The sequence below is a fragment of the Falco cherrug genome, chromosome 10 (genome assembly GCF_023634085.1).
Source record: "Falco cherrug isolate bFalChe1 chromosome 10, bFalChe1.pri, whole genome shotgun sequence".
Taxonomy (NCBI): Eukaryota; Metazoa; Chordata; class Aves; order Falconiformes; family Falconidae; genus Falco; species Falco cherrug.
In genome coordinates, this window is record NC_073706.1 from 16,586,213 (window position 1) to 16,601,699 (window position 15,487).

General features: G+C 48.6%; 1 protein-coding gene and 1 long non-coding RNA gene across 3 annotated transcripts; both read left to right on the forward strand.

Annotated features, from left to right (window-relative positions):
• Nucleotides 1-15: 15 nt before the first annotated feature.
• Nucleotides 16-15,258, forward strand: TTI1 (TELO2 interacting protein 1). 2 transcript variants are annotated; one of them, XM_005444964.4, is made up of 7 exons: nucleotides 16-2,496; nucleotides 2,985-3,173; nucleotides 3,965-4,113; nucleotides 4,952-5,092; nucleotides 6,513-6,717; nucleotides 7,457-7,544; nucleotides 13,719-15,258. In XM_005444964.4, the coding sequence occupies exons 1-7, from the start codon at nucleotides 198-200 to the stop codon at nucleotides 13,951-13,953; spliced, it is 3,306 nt and encodes a 1,101-aa protein (XP_005445021.2). In that variant the 5' UTR covers nucleotides 16-197; the 3' UTR covers nucleotides 13,954-15,258. The 2 variants fall into 2 exon arrangements, with proteins under 2 accessions (XP_005445021.2, XP_014140301.2); XM_014284826.3 differs by having other exon boundaries at nucleotides 16-2,091.
• Nucleotides 7,552-12,918, forward strand: LOC129736920 (uncharacterized). The gene is made up of 2 exons (XR_008734133.1): nucleotides 7,552-12,118; nucleotides 12,798-12,918. It is a non-coding gene; the product is annotated as an uncharacterized LOC129736920 (long non-coding RNA).
• Nucleotides 15,259-15,487: the final 229 nt, after the last annotated feature.

A 15,487-nucleotide genomic window follows, 5' to 3' on the forward strand; every position in this document is an offset into this window, starting at 1 on the left:
CGGGAGCAGGTAGGCGCGCCGGCCCCCCGGGGCCGCCCCGGGCCCGGCCCCGAGCACGGCGGGCCCAGTCCCGGCTACGAGCCTGCGACGCCGCCCCGGGACCCGGGCTGCAGGCCGCTGCCGCCCGGCCCAGCGCTGGAACGGCCCCCGGCGGCCTGCCTGCCCTGCCGCGGCCCTTCAGCTGCTGCTGACCGAGCATGGCCGTCTTCGACACCCCCCAGGAGGCCTTCGGGGCCCTGCGCCCCGTCTGCGTGCAGCTGACGAGGGCCCAGACCATGGAGAACGTGGCGAGCCTGCAGGCCCACCTGGCAACAGTCAGTGCCTCGGCCCTGCAGGAGCTGCAGGAGTACGTCCTCTTCCCCCTGCGCTTTGCCCTGAAGGTGCCGGGGCCCAAGCAGGAGCGCCTGGTGCAGAGTGTCGTGCAGTGCATGTCCTCCATCCTCGCAGCAACGTGTGTGAAGAAGCAGGAGCTCCTGCAGGAGCTTTTTTCTGAGCTCTGTACATGCCTCTCTCCCCCTTCTGGCTCAAGCAAGCCAGCCTCACTGTCAGAGGAGTTAAAGCTGGCTGTAATCCAGGCACTCCACACCCTGATGCATTCAGCTTATGGGGATGTTATCTGGTCTCTCTATCAGCCTTCCACACTTCCTCTCTTAGGATTTGCTGTATCTTTGCTTCTGGGCCTAGCAGAGCAAGAAAAAGCAAAGCAAATTAAGATCTCTGCTTTGAAGTGCTTACAGGTCCTAGTCCTGCAGTGTGACTGCCAGGAGCATCAACACCTAGAGGAGGACGAGGCACAGCAATGTGGGGATTTGTTTGCTTCTTTTCTGCCTGGGATTTCCATTACACTGTCTCGGGTTATTACCGGAGACATCAAACAAGGTCACAAAACCACTGTTTCTGCCATCAGACTCTTTTATCAGATCGTGGGCTTGGTAATGGCTGATGCACAGCTAGCCAGAATCCCAAAGAATAAAGAAAACCTGCCAGTGGAACAAAGCAGAATATCAGAACTAATGGTCCACAGAGGACCTGACTGGAGTAAAAGTACCGCTGAAAAACTTGCTCTCCTCCTGCATAAAATGGTTGAATTTTCTTCAGTTCACCCCCACTGGAAAGTGAGACTGGAGCTGGTGGAACTGGTCTACCACTTACTGAAGAGCTGCAGTCGATCACTGGTGGACTCATTCAGCCATCTTTTAAAGGCCCTGGTTGGGCTGGTTAATGATGAAAATAGTGAAGTCCAGAGCAGGTGTAACGAGGTTCTGCGAGGCATTGCAGAGCAGCAGATTGTAGCACAGAACAGGGCTCTTGCCGATGTCCTCTCTGAGAACCTCCATTCCCTTGCCACAGCTCTTCCTCGCCTGATGAACTCTCAGGATGACATGGGCAAGGTTTCCACTTTGAGCTTGTTGCTCGGCTATCTGAAGCTGCTGGGTCCCAAAATTAACATTGTTCTCAACTCTGTATCCCACCTCCACCGACTGTCCAAAGCACTGATGCAAGTTCTGGAGTTGGACGTGACAGATGTGAAGATAGTGGAAGACAGACGCTGGGGCTGTGAGGGTATGTGTGGACCTCCAGGCTCCTTGCAGCATGGTATGCAGAAAGGCAGATGTCAGAAGAAATACTTCCGCTTCTTCACGGAGGAGAAAGTTTTCCAGCTCCTTCAGCAAGTTTGTCGTGTTCTTGGCTACTACGGGAACCTCTATTTGCTCGTGGATCATTTCATGGGGCTGTACGGTGAATCTGGCATGTACCGAAAACAGGCAGCGATGGTCCTCAATGAGCTGATTGTGGGAGCTGCTGGAGTGGGAGTGGATGTCCTTCAGGAACGGGAAGTTTCGCTGAACGTGGACGATCTCAAAGGGTCCGTAATGTCCATTCTGGATGAGTACACAGACCAGGCAAACTGGTATTTGATCACTAGCATTGATACAGAAGAAATCGGCCATGATCACTCGGTGCAACATTTGGGACTTACTGCCCGTCCAGGAGGTGCATGCAGCAGCATCCTCCTTCCATCCCCAGAGCTGCTCATAACGACCTGCACCATGAACAGCAACATCTGGCAGATATGCATCCAGCTGGAAGGTATCGGCTGCTTTGCTGCTGTCCTCGGGAAGGAGTTCCGGTTGCTTCTGCTGTCAGCTCTCTACCCTGTGTTGGAAAAGGCTGGTGACAAGACTCTGCTCATCAGTGAGACGGCACTGGGGACACTGGTAGACATATGCGAGGCCTGCAGTTATGACTCAGTGCAGTGTTTGATTAATGAGAATTCTGATTATCTGGTGAATGGGATTTCCCTGAATTTGCGCCAGCTGGCACATCAGCCACATGCTTCCCAGGTCCTGGACACTATGCTGAGGCATTCAGATGCCAGCTTGCTGCCACTGGTAGAAGATGTTATCCAAGATGTCCTGTCCGCGCTAGATCAGTCTTACAATAACCAGGCTTCCACTTTCCTCGGGGTCCTCCACTCAGTAATGACAGCTTTAGGTATCTAAATGATGTTTAGTTTGCATAATTCAGTCTTACTGTAACTAAGGGTACTTGTCTTTGACTTTTAGAGTTGCCACGGGAGATTATGAGTAGCTGAGGTACTGCAGCATGATGGCATCTTTGCTTGGTGGGCCAGCACTCAAGCAAAGATTGCCAATAGCTTTGCCTCCCCACGACCAGTTTCTGGTTGTCTGGCCTACAGACTTGTGGCCTTTAGTGGCTGAAAAAGGGTGGATTTACTGCTTTCATAAATTTTCTGTAGAAGCACATGGAGCATGTTCCTGTCAGGGAACCTGTTTATGTCAGGGTTTTAACACTCTCATACTATCAGGGAGGTCATGGTGATGTGACAGCAGGTGCCTGAATCTGTAGTTCAGCACCACAGGACTTGAAAGTCACGTTTGTCTCTCAAGGAATCTGGTACCTTGCTGACTTGGAGGAGGGGATTGTGATTGCTCGGTGACGTATCAGTTCCTCTTTTGCAGTCCAGTGGTTTGGATCGTCCTGCAGCGAGGAACACCAACAAAGGCAGACCGCTGAATGGCGGAGTGGAACTTTGTCCCAGGGGCAGCAGGTGGTGACAAGGCAAGAAGTGGAACGATTCTTCCTTGACTATGTCAGACAGAAGCAGGTCGCAGAGGGCAATCTTCCTGACACAGGGAATGAGGAGGCAGGTAAGTACATGACTGGAGAAGAGTATGTTCAACTTGGAGAAATATAGTGACCTCTGAGGTTTCCTTTTGTCAGATGGGGGACTTGGAACCAGGCTGGAAGCCTAGCATACTCCTGACAGTCTCAGGAGTGTCTTACTCTTAGCTCTTGTAAGGTGCGGGTGCTGCTGGGTGTTCTTGCTTTGTTCTGTGCAGGGGAGTGAAATGTTTGCAGATCAAGGCTTGTCTAGCTTTAAGACACAAGACTATGTTTTTCCTTACCTCATAACAGGCCATTTGGGTTCAGGACCCAAAGTTTCCTCTCTGCAGGATCCTACTGCATTTTCCTCACCCTCCCTTGGGAATCCCTGTACCATTTTCTCCTGGCTAATGATGCCACCGCTCTCTTCTCACTCGGCCGTGGCAGGCCCTGCAGACATTCATACAGGGAACTTTTTAGTCTTTACTGGGCTATGCTGCAATCCTGACCTTTAAATACTTCATCTTTAAATACCCAGGCTTTTCACTTTTAATAAAAATCAATGAGAAATAAGTCCATGGTGAGGAGAGACTGCAAATGTCAGACCAACTGCATCGTCCAGTAAAGAAAGCAGACCTTCTCTAGTCCCACACTCTTAACTGAATCTCACGCTTGACTCGCAGACTGTGAGCATAGCCTTGACTAGATCTAAATATATTTAAAAATGCCAAAGGCCTCACTTGGGAATTTGCAGAGTAGTTGTGGAGTGGGTATTTATGATTTCCCAGAACTTTCAAGTCGTTTTCATGGCTTCAGTAATGCTTTTGTCTTTCAGATGAAGTTCCCCCGCTTACTAAGCCGGAGCCAAACAATTCTGACACAGAAGGAGAAACTCCACTGCCAAGCCATGCTCAGCTGGGCAAAGATGTGATGGAGCGGTGCATCCACTTGCTGTCTGATGGGAACCTCCGAGTGCGGCTGAAGGTTAGTAAACGCCAGCTTTGAGGGGACAGGTGGTGCCCATGAAGGGGGCTGGTAGTTCGTCAGCATGTGCACAGTGTGTGTTAGGCTTCCTGCCACGATGAGGTTAGTGCTTCCGCATGCTTATTCGGGACAGATCCTCCCAAGTCTGGCAAGAGAAAGGGAGACAATTTTCTGGGAGAAGTCTGATTTAGAAATGGCAGCCAGGCTGATCAGAATCTTAAAGGTGGCTTTGTATCAGGCACCTTCCCTTGATGCTCCTGATAGGCAAGCCTTGTGCCTCAGCCTTTGGTGGAGGAAGCAGAAGCATCTTTCTCCCATCTAGGCCTCCCATCCCCCTTCCTTAGACTGTAGTGCGCAGACTGATGAACATTTTTGAAGTTGCTGAGGTGATGATAAGCAGGGCTAGAAGCCTGGGGTTTTTTTAATTATGAAAATCCTTTGAAGGTGGCCTCCTTTTAGACTGCAAAGTGAGACAGAAAATGCATCAGTGAGGCATAACCCAGATTCTTACCACAGAGGCCCCAGCCCTACCAGGTGATCCTGCGGCAGCAGTGGTAGGGTCCTAGTGCAGAATTCAGCTTGCAGGATCTGGCCAGGAATCATGCCCTGTTTCCAGCCCAGCTCTGTAGCCCAGCATGGGTTATGGCACTGTGCTGCTTGTCGCTTTTGGAACAAGCCTGTGCTCTGCACATTGTTCAGTTATCCTAATTCATGCTGGTAAAAACATACCCTTTTGTGTTAAAACCCTTCTTCTGGCTCCCCAGCATGACACTGGGGGTCCACCTGAATTCTTGCACTTCAGCGCTCTGAAAGTCTGTTACCTACCCCTCCTGCCCAGGTCCTGGATGTGCTGGAGCTCTGTATAACTGTGCTGCATCCTCACGGAAACCATCTGCTTCCCATGGCTCATCGTGTCTGGCCAGCTCTCGTCACCCGGCTGATTAGTGATGACCCTCTGGCGGTGCTCAGAGCCTTCAAGGTACAGCAGCGAATCTCTGCCAACAGCCTTCAAGCTGGTGCTTAGAAGGCAAGTGGCTCAGGCATCACTGTGGCGCATGAGAGAAGCACTAAGCTTGTGGAGCGATTTTTCTGTGTGGTTCTGAACACAGGGGTCACCACCCTGCAGTGGGTAGGCTTGTACCACTCCCACTGCAGCTTGTTCGCAGATAAAACCTTGACACTGTTCCTGGGGGAAACAGCAGTATTAGTGGTTATTGGAGAGAAGAGAAAAATAGTTCTTTTACAGCTTAAGCAGCTGTCAGAGGCACCATATAATGCTACTTGCCCTTGCTGGAGCCATAGTCTCAGCACCCCCCTTTGGAAGTTTTAGACTGAAGAGAAGGGATCATTTCGTGACTGAGGCTTTGGCAGGGGAGCAGAGAGGTTAAGCAAAGACTCAGCCTCATAACATTATTAAAGAGCTCCTGACCACGTCAGTCAACTGACTGCGTTCTCTTCCTGACTCACAAGTTGCGCAATAAAACATGTTCCCAGAGGTTGTCAGCCCCGGGGTTTCACAGAGCTTCCTCTGCTGTGCAGAATGAGATTAATTTTAAAATCCTTTGGTGTGAATAAAAGGAGAGTTTTGATTCCCCAAATCCAAGAAGCCATGCACTAGCATTTCAGAGTAGCCATACCTCACATGTGCCTGCCCTAAAAGAAGGTTAACTCTTGAAAAGTTCAAGGGATCATTACAATTAGCACTGAGCTTGGGGTTTGTTGTAGGAAGATGCTCCTGGGGGGTTTCTTAAATCTCAGGGCAGGAAGCGTAGTATCAGTGTAAGCCAAACACAACATAACCAGTGCTTCAGTCCTGCACACTAAGACCACAAGCTTAGTGAAGTTCCAAGAGAGAACAGTGTTCCTGCCATGTGAGTTGGCCTGTTGGATCCCCCCTTCATTTTTGCATGTATTTAAGGCCATTCTGTAGGCCAGTTTGTGGGTTTTTTTATCCTTGGCACACACCAGTAGTGCTGGGTGCCCTATGCTATAGCCAGTTGGCCTTTCTGTTCACTGATGTGCTTGTAAAGATGGGCTGTTTCCACCACAAAGGGGATTTATATTTTAATGGCATTTTCCATCAGAGGCTCCTCAAGCAATTCTGAATAAGACTTCACAAGCTGCTCTTAACCTTTACTATGCTAATGAGAAAAGGGCAGTCCCAGGAGGTTAGCCATGTGAAACTGAAGAGCAGGGTGCAGGTCACTCGGCCTCTCAGTCCAGCATGCGTCTTCTGCTCATTATGGGAAACCATGGCAAGTGCAGTCACATTGCTCTCAACTGCAAAAAAACTACCAAGGGAGAATGAATGCCTGATCCCCCAAGCTGGTGTGGATCCCTGAGCTCCTCCCCAACCCATATGCACACTTACCCTCCAGTAACTGATGTTTCTCCACTAGGTGCTGTGTACCCTGGCTCAAAAGTGTGGGGACTTTCTGAGGCAGAGATTCTCCAAAGATGTCCTGCCTAAGCTGACCAGTTCCCTTCTCAGCCAAGCCCCAGCAAGTGCCAGAGCTGGGCCTGTGTACAGCCACACGCTTGCCTTCAAGTTGCAGCTGGCTGTGTTGCAGGGACTGGGTTCTCTGTGCAAGAAGTTGGACATGGGTGAGTACCAGGGAAAGTGTAGCTTGTGTGAGATCTCTGCCGGAGTTACCTCTTCTCTTTTCATCTCAGCTGACCAGGCCTGCATTTGCTTCTTAGCCTTCTGCTGCCCCATGAGACTGATTCCTTGACCTTCTCCGGCCTCATCCCATTCAGGTCCTGCTGGGCCTAAATCTGTCCTCTCTGAGTGCTCTGTAAAGGAGGGCTGGTTGCTCTTTACTCCCAAGAGATAAACGGGAGAGAAGATTCCCAGCACCTTGCAGAATCTTGACTGCTCATCTCACTTGTGCATGAGAAGTGGGTATGAAGTGGAGTGCCTGGGTTGCTACAGCTAGGCATGTTGGGCCATGCTTTGTTCTTAACTGACTGAAGAACTGGAGCCCAGATTCAACTTCTGGCTAACTTGCCTGGTTTCATTTTGGGGCATCTCTCTGGGTGACCCTTTAAATGCAGCACATCACATTCCTCTACTGTGAACTCTCTGAAATTCTCCTAGGTTAAATTTCTGGAGCTGACTTTGATGAAGGAGAAGGTTTGGTTAGTTGCTCTTTTCCTCTCTCAATGCCCTTGATTGCTTTCCTAGCTTTGCAGCAAGATGCTTAAGAGGTCAGGTCAGAAGAGCTCTGGGTCAGACAGTTCAAAGGCTCGGAAGCCTCTTGCTGCCAATTTAGAGCTGATTCTGTTAGGCAGCAGCCACTGAGTAGGTTACCTCCTACCCTTCTTTTCTGTTCCATTTCTGCAGGCGAGAGTGACCTGAATAAAGTGGCAGATGCCTGCCTGATTTACCTCAGTGTGAAGCAACCCATGAAATTGCAAGAAGCTGCCCAGAGGTAATGTCTCTTAAATGCAGGTGTATCAGGTGTACAAATAATGTGGGACCAAGGGAGCATGGTAACCCCTTTCCTTTTGCACCTTTCCCATTCCTCTGGCATGTTGGAGTTCTGTACAACAGGGTCTCTCAGGGAAGTTAACCCCTTTCCCTGGTGAAGCATATTTACTGCCCAAAATAAGCTGGGGAGGTTAGCTTGCCCACAGGTTACAGTTGACTTTCAGATTACCTTGCAGTGCATTTGGGGACAGAGGGGGATAGATGTGCTGCTTGCTTTTTTCTAACCGCCTCCTATACTAGAATACTTAGAGCTCTTGGCCCAGTGGTGGCATAAAACCGCAGAGGGGAAGACAGCTATGCAAAAGGATGTGCCAGGCATTCCTGTGTAGTTTATCACTTAATACCTTCTGCAGGCTCAGGGATTTACTTCTGTTTTCCTTCCGTTTTCCCTGGGCTCCTGTGATCACGTCAGCCCAGGCTCTGCCAGGTGGACCAGAGTTTGTTTGGGAAGCTGTCAGTCTTGGCAGCAGTCTTGCTCTTGAGAAGGGTGGGAGAGGTTGAAAGTGCACAGATAGGTCAGGTGAACACACATCAGCTCTGTGAAGTGTTGACAGACATACTTTGCTGTTCAGTGTACAAAATCCTACTCAGCATGTTTCCGCTGTCAGGATAAGAAATCACTGTTGTCATATGTTGTCACCTGGAAACAAGGCCAGAGATTTCAGCAGACAAAAGGAGTCCAGTTACGGAACATGGGAAGTAAATAGGAAAGCCATGTACCTGTGTCTCCGCTAAAGGACAGGGTAAAGCCTCCCCTCTTTCTGTGGCCAGCCTTGCCCTCGCCGAAGGGGAGAGGAAGCCAGCGGTGAGCAGGTTCGGCAGGCACTGCGGATTTCAGAGGGCAGGCTGTTGAAAAGGGAAGGGCTGCTGGTTCCCTTTCACCTGAGCACAGGCCTCCCAGGGGCCTTGCAGGGTGTGAAGGGCTTTTGTGTGGCTGGGCAGCAGTTTAGAGGGAGAGCACACTCAGAAGCCGTAGCTGTACCTTTGTTTGTATTCCTGTGCTGGTGAGAGTAGGTTTATTTTTACCTTAGTGGCTTTTATTGCATCGCAGCAGGCTTCAGCAGCATTTGTTCTGCAAAGGGGTTCTTTGCTGTAGGCTTGCATACCCTTAATACAATGAAGTGTTCATCTGTGTAAGCAGTGCTGGAATGGAAAGTAGAACACCAGGATTTATCTAGATACTTGGAATCTTAAGCTTTTAAATCATTAACAAAGCAGTCTGAAAAGCTGTGCAATTTCCCCCCACAGCAGGGGCAGGGGGAAGATACTGAATTAGCCCTATGATGTGATAGGGTCATTAGAAACTATATCGTGAAGCAAGCTCACTGTTGTTGGAGAAAAAAGGCAGCAAAGTTCAGAGCAAATAACGTTTTTCTCCTGTATATTATTTTTATTCTATTTTAAGGGAAAAATTCCACATGTTACAATGTTACAGTGCTCTCCCCCATGCCTTTGATGCACCATACATTACATATTTCATCAAACAAAGCAAGGCCGCCTGTGAACACCTATCTCATGTGTAGCTCTGTTGGCCAGATGCATGTATGCATGGAGGCATGCATCATGTCTGGCCTGCTACTAACCGTGCACATGGCAGTACTTGTTTTCTTTTTTTCTTCTTTTTTTCCTTCTTCAGTCTAGTCCTGCCTGATCCCTGCTCTTGGAGCTATCACAGTCACTTTTAACTATAGGATGCACAATATGAGGTTTCAGCTTGGAAGAGTCAAAATTAGTTTGCACTGTAACAATCAGCTCCAGTGCCAGGATAAGAATCACTTCTCAGCCATGCTTCAATTTCCTTTCTCCAGCTGCTTAACCACCAGATTCCTGTAAGCTCCGGTCCTTTGCCTTGCTCTCCAAGTGCCTGAAAGTAATCCTGCAAGCTGACACAGGTTGTCATATGTAAAAGGCCCTTTCCATCTAGGCAAGGGCAATGTTATCAGCCTGATACATGAAGAATTCTGCATTTTAAATGCTTCTAAAAACAGATAGACCAGAACTAATCTTAGCGGCAGCCTGAGTGCCAACATACGTCACATAATTCAGCTTTATCACGGTAGAAATCATACAAGGTAAAAAGATGTTTGGAATCAGCTTGCCGTATTGATTTATACTAACTGGCCTTTGTTCAGCTTTTTGGATTTTTACTCATCTCATGAGTTGTGACCTGCCAAGAACAAGGTCAGGTTTACAGTCAGTTGTAGCTCCAATAACTTCCTGCGCTAACTAAGTGAGGATTCTGTAGGTATGTGAAGGGCTAAGCAGGAACTTTTGGCCAAGATGCTGGAGTCACACACACAAAAAAAGTGTTTTGGCTGTCATCCAGGGATGTTATCATGCCCCAAGGAGGCTGTTTAATCCCATTTATGGGACCCTGCAGTTTTATTGGGTGAATCAGTGGGAGTAAGTGAATTTTGTAACTGCAGCTTCATGCAATGCTCAACAGGTAAAAATAGACACTGGGGAAAAAAAAAAACAGTTCCAGCATATCTGAGGAAGAGAAAATGGGACAATAGGCTTTATTACAAGATGACTGCTGAGAGTATTCCAGGAAAGGAATATTACCTAAAGCTTTAAAAAAAAAAAAAAACCACAAACCAAAAAAACAAAAAAAAGAAACTCGCCAATAAAACCCCTAAACTTACTGAAGAAGACTTTGGCAAAACCAGGGAACACTAGATGGGTCTCAGCTGCTCTGGCGTTTCTGGTCACTTTACCTGTGATTGCAATGGCTTATTTTCAGTGAAAGAAAAGCAGGGGGGTTGTGGGGCCCAAGCATAGGGAGCAAGGTGCGGGAAAGGTGTAAGCTGAAAGTCACAACACGTACATCTGAGCTTCTCATCAGTTTATTAAGTTGCATCATCCTTGACAAGCTTTTCACTCCAGGGGAAAAAAAAAAAACGACAAAAAAACTTCGAATGAAAAGATTAAGACATTGCCATTGGCCTATGTCAACACTTCACAAATAGATCTGATTATTCAGTTTGAACTACCTGTTTTGAAATTTGCACTTAATTCCTAATAAATGTTTACAGCCTGTGAAGTTTACCATTTGACCTTTCAGTCAACAGTCTGGATAGGAATTTTTTTTTTTTTCCAGGATGCAGAAATAATTTCCCCAGTTCCTGCTGAAGTCTGTGGTAAACTATCACTAGCTAAACAATCAGCAGAGATGCAAAAGTGAGAAAGACTTGTCCTCTTGCCAGCCTGTTTGCTGTGCCATGGCTTTGCTTAGAGCTTGGGAAAAGACAAGTCAACAGAATAGCCAAACTCTGGGCTAGCAGAATAAGTTGTTTAGCACAAATGGAACAAATATGAGCTATTTTTGGACCTTTTTAGATACTAAAGTGGATTATGCAGCATACCTGTTTTGGTTTGATTGTGTAGCTTATCAGATACTTATTGACAGCTGTCATTTGCAAGCTGGGCCTGAAGTACATTAAAACAGCCACCTGCACAAGGCAAAATTCAATACAATTATATTTAAGTGAAAAAAAAAAAGCAACAACTGAAAACAAACTTGGATTAACCCCAGGATTCTTTGCCATGGAAACAGGTTGCTTAGAAACTACCCCAGAGTTAGTTTGAAAATGTAAAAGTCAAGTTGTTCTCTAAGCTCCACAGCACTCCAGGTTATCAGGAGATAATCACACGCCTCAGGCCATTACGGGCACTAGAGGCAGTGGAGTTCTCCAGGGAGCAGTTGTTCTCTGGAGGGTTGCTCTCTCCAGAGCAGCTGGTTGGGAAGAAGTGGGAGAGCAGAGTATCTTTGCTGTGAATATAAGAGGTAAAGTTGTGCATCTGCTGGAGAAGCAGGAAACAGCTGAATAGTATTCCCTGTTCCCATGTTTACTTCACAGTGATTCATCTTGCTTGCCCGGTCCTATCCACCCCAGCCATGAGGACTGAGGGTTGTTTCTATGCAGCAGCCCACCATAAGCTTGGGGAAGCCACTGGGACCTGCTGTTTGCTGGCAGGCAGGCAGCCGCACGCTCACACTGTCATGGCCAAATGAGCACCAGGAGAGCCAGGAGAGCACTGGCAGCTGGCAGGGCTTAGAGGGCTGCTGCAGGGATGTTGGCAGGTGCAAGCGCTAGACCCTGCCCCAGCGAGCCTGCCTGCACTTTACTCTATCTGGCACTCGGGTCAGGACAGTCCCCCCTTTCCCAGTCAGGAGAGCTGCAATATCAAAGCCAGGGGAACAGAGAGCCTCACAAGCTCACCTGCACCTGGCCATCCCCCAGAAAGAAGGCACATTGCCGATGCAGTTATTGCCAAGCACAGCTATCACTTTGGAGCAAGTTCACGCTGGGTTCCTCTGGAGCAGACAGATAGCACTACAGGCACCTTCAGGAGGGGACACTGCCAACAGCTTGCAATGATAACACCTTCCCTCATTGCTGTTCAGAGACCTGCACTGAGAGACAGGCAAGTGGTTGATGGCAAACAAGCAAAAGCAACAACTTTGGCTGCTCATGGAGTAACAAGTCATACAGCCACGAGATTATTGTGAAGGTATGAGGGAGCTTTCTTGTGCCTTCATCTCATTTCTGTGCTTTTTCAGGTTACCCGTGGCACGGTACTCTTTCAGAGGAGAGCTTCTTTAAGGGGTTTCTGCCTGCTTTGCATAGGAAGCAAGTTCACTTTAGCGATAAAAGTCCTTAGGGAGAAGTTTTGACAGCAGTCAGGCCTGGATTTTGTGTGGCTTTTTTAGCAGGTGATTTTGGATTTTGGAGAGGGGTGTTCTGTCCTGGGGGAACAGAGACAAACCTACCCTCAGATTTCTTTTCCCATTATCTTACCCAGCTGATGTTCTTCTCATGACTCCATGATTTCAGTGGCAACTAGAGACCTGAAGATGTGTGTCTGGGTGTTTACTGAGGTCTTGGAAAGCTGACCCATAAGTTTTGGGAGCGCTGAGTACCCTTGGTGCTCACAGTCTCTGTGGGAGGAGGGAGTACTTGGCGCCATGCAGGAAGAGTCCTTGCAGTGCTGGCAGGGCAGCCCGCAAATTCTAGTTTAGATTTATATGTGGCACAGCCAGAGAACTTAATACCAGTTAAACCCGATACACCTTCCGTGCATTAAACCCTGACACAGACCTAGCTAAGCCCAAAGGTTACAGTGAGAACTGGCAGGAGGAAATGAGTAAGTGTATGTCACACAAATCAGCCATTTGCTCTTTTGCTCCTAGGAACTTCCTGCTTTCTGGCAGGACTGTCTGCAGTCTTTGTTACAGCAGCTCACAGCTGGAATCACAAGTGTGAAGTGCATACTCAAAAGTCAGATCCCTCATCTTACCTGGGGTGTTGAAATTCGAAGTGACAACCATCAACGCAGCAGTAAGGCATTAGAGGAAGTTGTCAGTCCTCTCTTCCTCCACTCTATTGTTAATGAAAGTTGTCGGTGGTGGTGGTTGCTTCTTTGAAGAAAATCCCACTTTGCAAAAGGTGCTGTGCAGAAGATAGAAAATTTTGGGGCAGCTAATAAGGGCTTGGGATGAGGAGAGACCTCACATAAGCAAGAAGCCCTCAATACAGCATTCAACTTCACTGACAACACAGCCTGGAGAGCTGTCCAGAAATCCCCTTTTTGCCACCTCTGAAAAGGGAGAGGCGTCCAGATGGGTTGACCCTCCTCACACCCAAAAACCAGAGAGGGTGGTGAACAACATATACAACTTATTTTAAGAGCTGTGCAGGAGCGATTGTCCAAAACGTACTAGATGTAAACAGCACATGCAGTACTCTGCGGTCACCTCCCCAGCCCTGGGACAGGCTGCTTTAGAAAGGCTTTTGCCAGCAGCAGCCCATGATGCTGAGACCAAAGCCTGGGTCAGTTATTCACCAGCTGCTTGTTTGATGTCAATAACTTACAGTGTAGCATAATAACTTTTTCTCCTAGTTGCCAGTAGATGTGAAGCCACTGAACTGTCATCTTCTAGGCACAGGAGCCATTTTAAAGGCTCTGTCTCTAATGAGCCTCCAAGTCTGTTCAGCTGTCGGAGGTTGCAGACAACATTAAAGCTTTCCATAGCTCTCAATGACCCAGTTGGGTGCCAATCAGAAGGCCTTCTCCTTACTCTTCTTTCCTTTCTTCCCACTGTTTTCCAAAGTGTATTCCTCCACTTGATGCACGTGGACCCTGACAGCACCTGGCTCCTCCTGAATGAGGTCTGCTGCCCTAACCAGTACGAACCCCCCCACATCAGCCTGCAGCCTGTGAAGCTAAGCGGGATGGGGAAGCAGCGGAATGAGTTAACCAACAACGTGCTACTTCTACTGGAGAAGCTGCAGCAGCAGGAGAGTGTGACTCCATGGGCTAGCACACCAGAGGCATCTCCTCCCTGACAGCAGCTGGAAGGGGAAAGAGGTGCCTCCAGGATAAAGCTTACCTGGGAAAGTGCCATCATTTAGGCCCTGAATCCTTCTGGGAGCAAAGGAAGGATTGCCTGGTCCGGGGCACTGGCTGAGATACCCTCCCCATGGGCAGGAGTTGTTTGTTTGTTTTAAAGTGTTTGAGGATGAGGTGGGTACGTTGCCCTGATTCCTCCTGACTTGTACTTCTCTGCATGTGATGCAGGAGTGAAGTCAAGGGTCATAGCACCTCTATTTCAAATTCTTCAGCACAAAGAGAGAGTGATTTTCCAGAAATTAATTCCCAACATTGGATCCTTGGGTGGTGCCCCTTCAGCACCCCCCACACCCCTCTGACCTCCTCACAGTTGTGCTATTCCCTCCTGTTCCCAGCTGGACAATGATTGCCAACTCAAAACAAAAGCTTTTTCTGGCCACAGCCCTTCCCAGGGAGAGAATCTGGTTTGGGGTGCATTGAAAACCTTTTCTTTTTAGAGCCATTTGATACCAGAAAAAGTTAAAATGCATTTCCAATAGATTCCTCACCAGTATTACTGGCAAGAACAACATGCCCTCTTAGAAACATCAAGGCTGTTCCACTTGCAGTTTGCTAAGACTGGCTGCTGAGACCAGTGGAAAGCATCGTGCTTCCTGATTCTCAGCACCAAGTGCAAGAGATTCTTTAGGAATATGGCTAGCCCTGATTTACAGCTTGCAAGTGATTTAAGACTTGTCCTCGTTCCCAGATTGCCTGCCATTCTTGCAGGCCATTCCCTAGACCTCTCTGATTTCTAACACCCACCCCAAGGAGAATTAGATGAAGTAGCTGCCTGCGCCCTGGTACAGCCTCCCAGGTGGGCACATAGGTACTCAGACGGTGCAGGCGGTGACACTAGGCCCCAGCATGGCGATGCTGCAGTACTGCTACAGTTTGAGCAGCTACAGGGCAACGCAGGGAGGAGGACAATTTGTCTTTGGGGTCTGGTTGCTGCCCCGGCAAAGGGCCTCCCCTCCAGAGCACAGCCTGGGCTCACTGCTTGCCTGGAGGCAGCTGTAGCTTACTCCAGCTCCCAAGTTCCCCAGGGACTGTCAGCAGTCACTGCTTTCCTTGGCTGCTCACAGACCATGCCGGCTCCTGGATTCATCAGCTTCACCCAGAGCTATGTCTGGCAGCAGCCTGCCTCCCCACACTGGCAAAAGTTTTATGCTAGTGAAGCAAAAGGACAGATCTTGACTGTAAATTTGGAAGCAAGCTCAGAAATGCAAAAACCAAAGCAATAAACTGATTGTTACATGGAACAGGCTTTGTGCATCACTGTTGGGGATCCCAGGTGAGCATCTGAAGTGTGTCTCAGCTGCTGGGACCAAGGGGACTGCTGCTGATTCCCACCCCTGCCTCAGCTGAGATTACCTCCCCTTGTCTCCCCAGGTTTGTTCAGCCTTTACTCCTGGTTGCTTCTCCAGGAAAAACACAAGTCAGCAGCTTTTTACTAGGTAGGACAGGGCTGCAGTTCAGCTTTTATCTCTT

Bases quoted from the DNA above. Each gene is read 5' to 3' on its own strand.
- TTI1 (XM_005444964.4), top strand. From the start codon at position 198: ATGGCCGTCTTCGACACCCCCCAGGAGGCCTTCGGGGCCCTGCGCCCC. The intron at 3,174-3,964 runs GTAAGTACATGA...TTTGTCTTTCAG, and splicing joins CACAGGGAATGAGGAGGCAG to ATGAAGTTCCCCCGCTTACT. The intron at 7,545-13,718 runs GTAATGTCTCTT...TGTTTTCCAAAG, and splicing joins TTGCAAGAAGCTGCCCAGAG to TGTATTCCTCCACTTGATGC.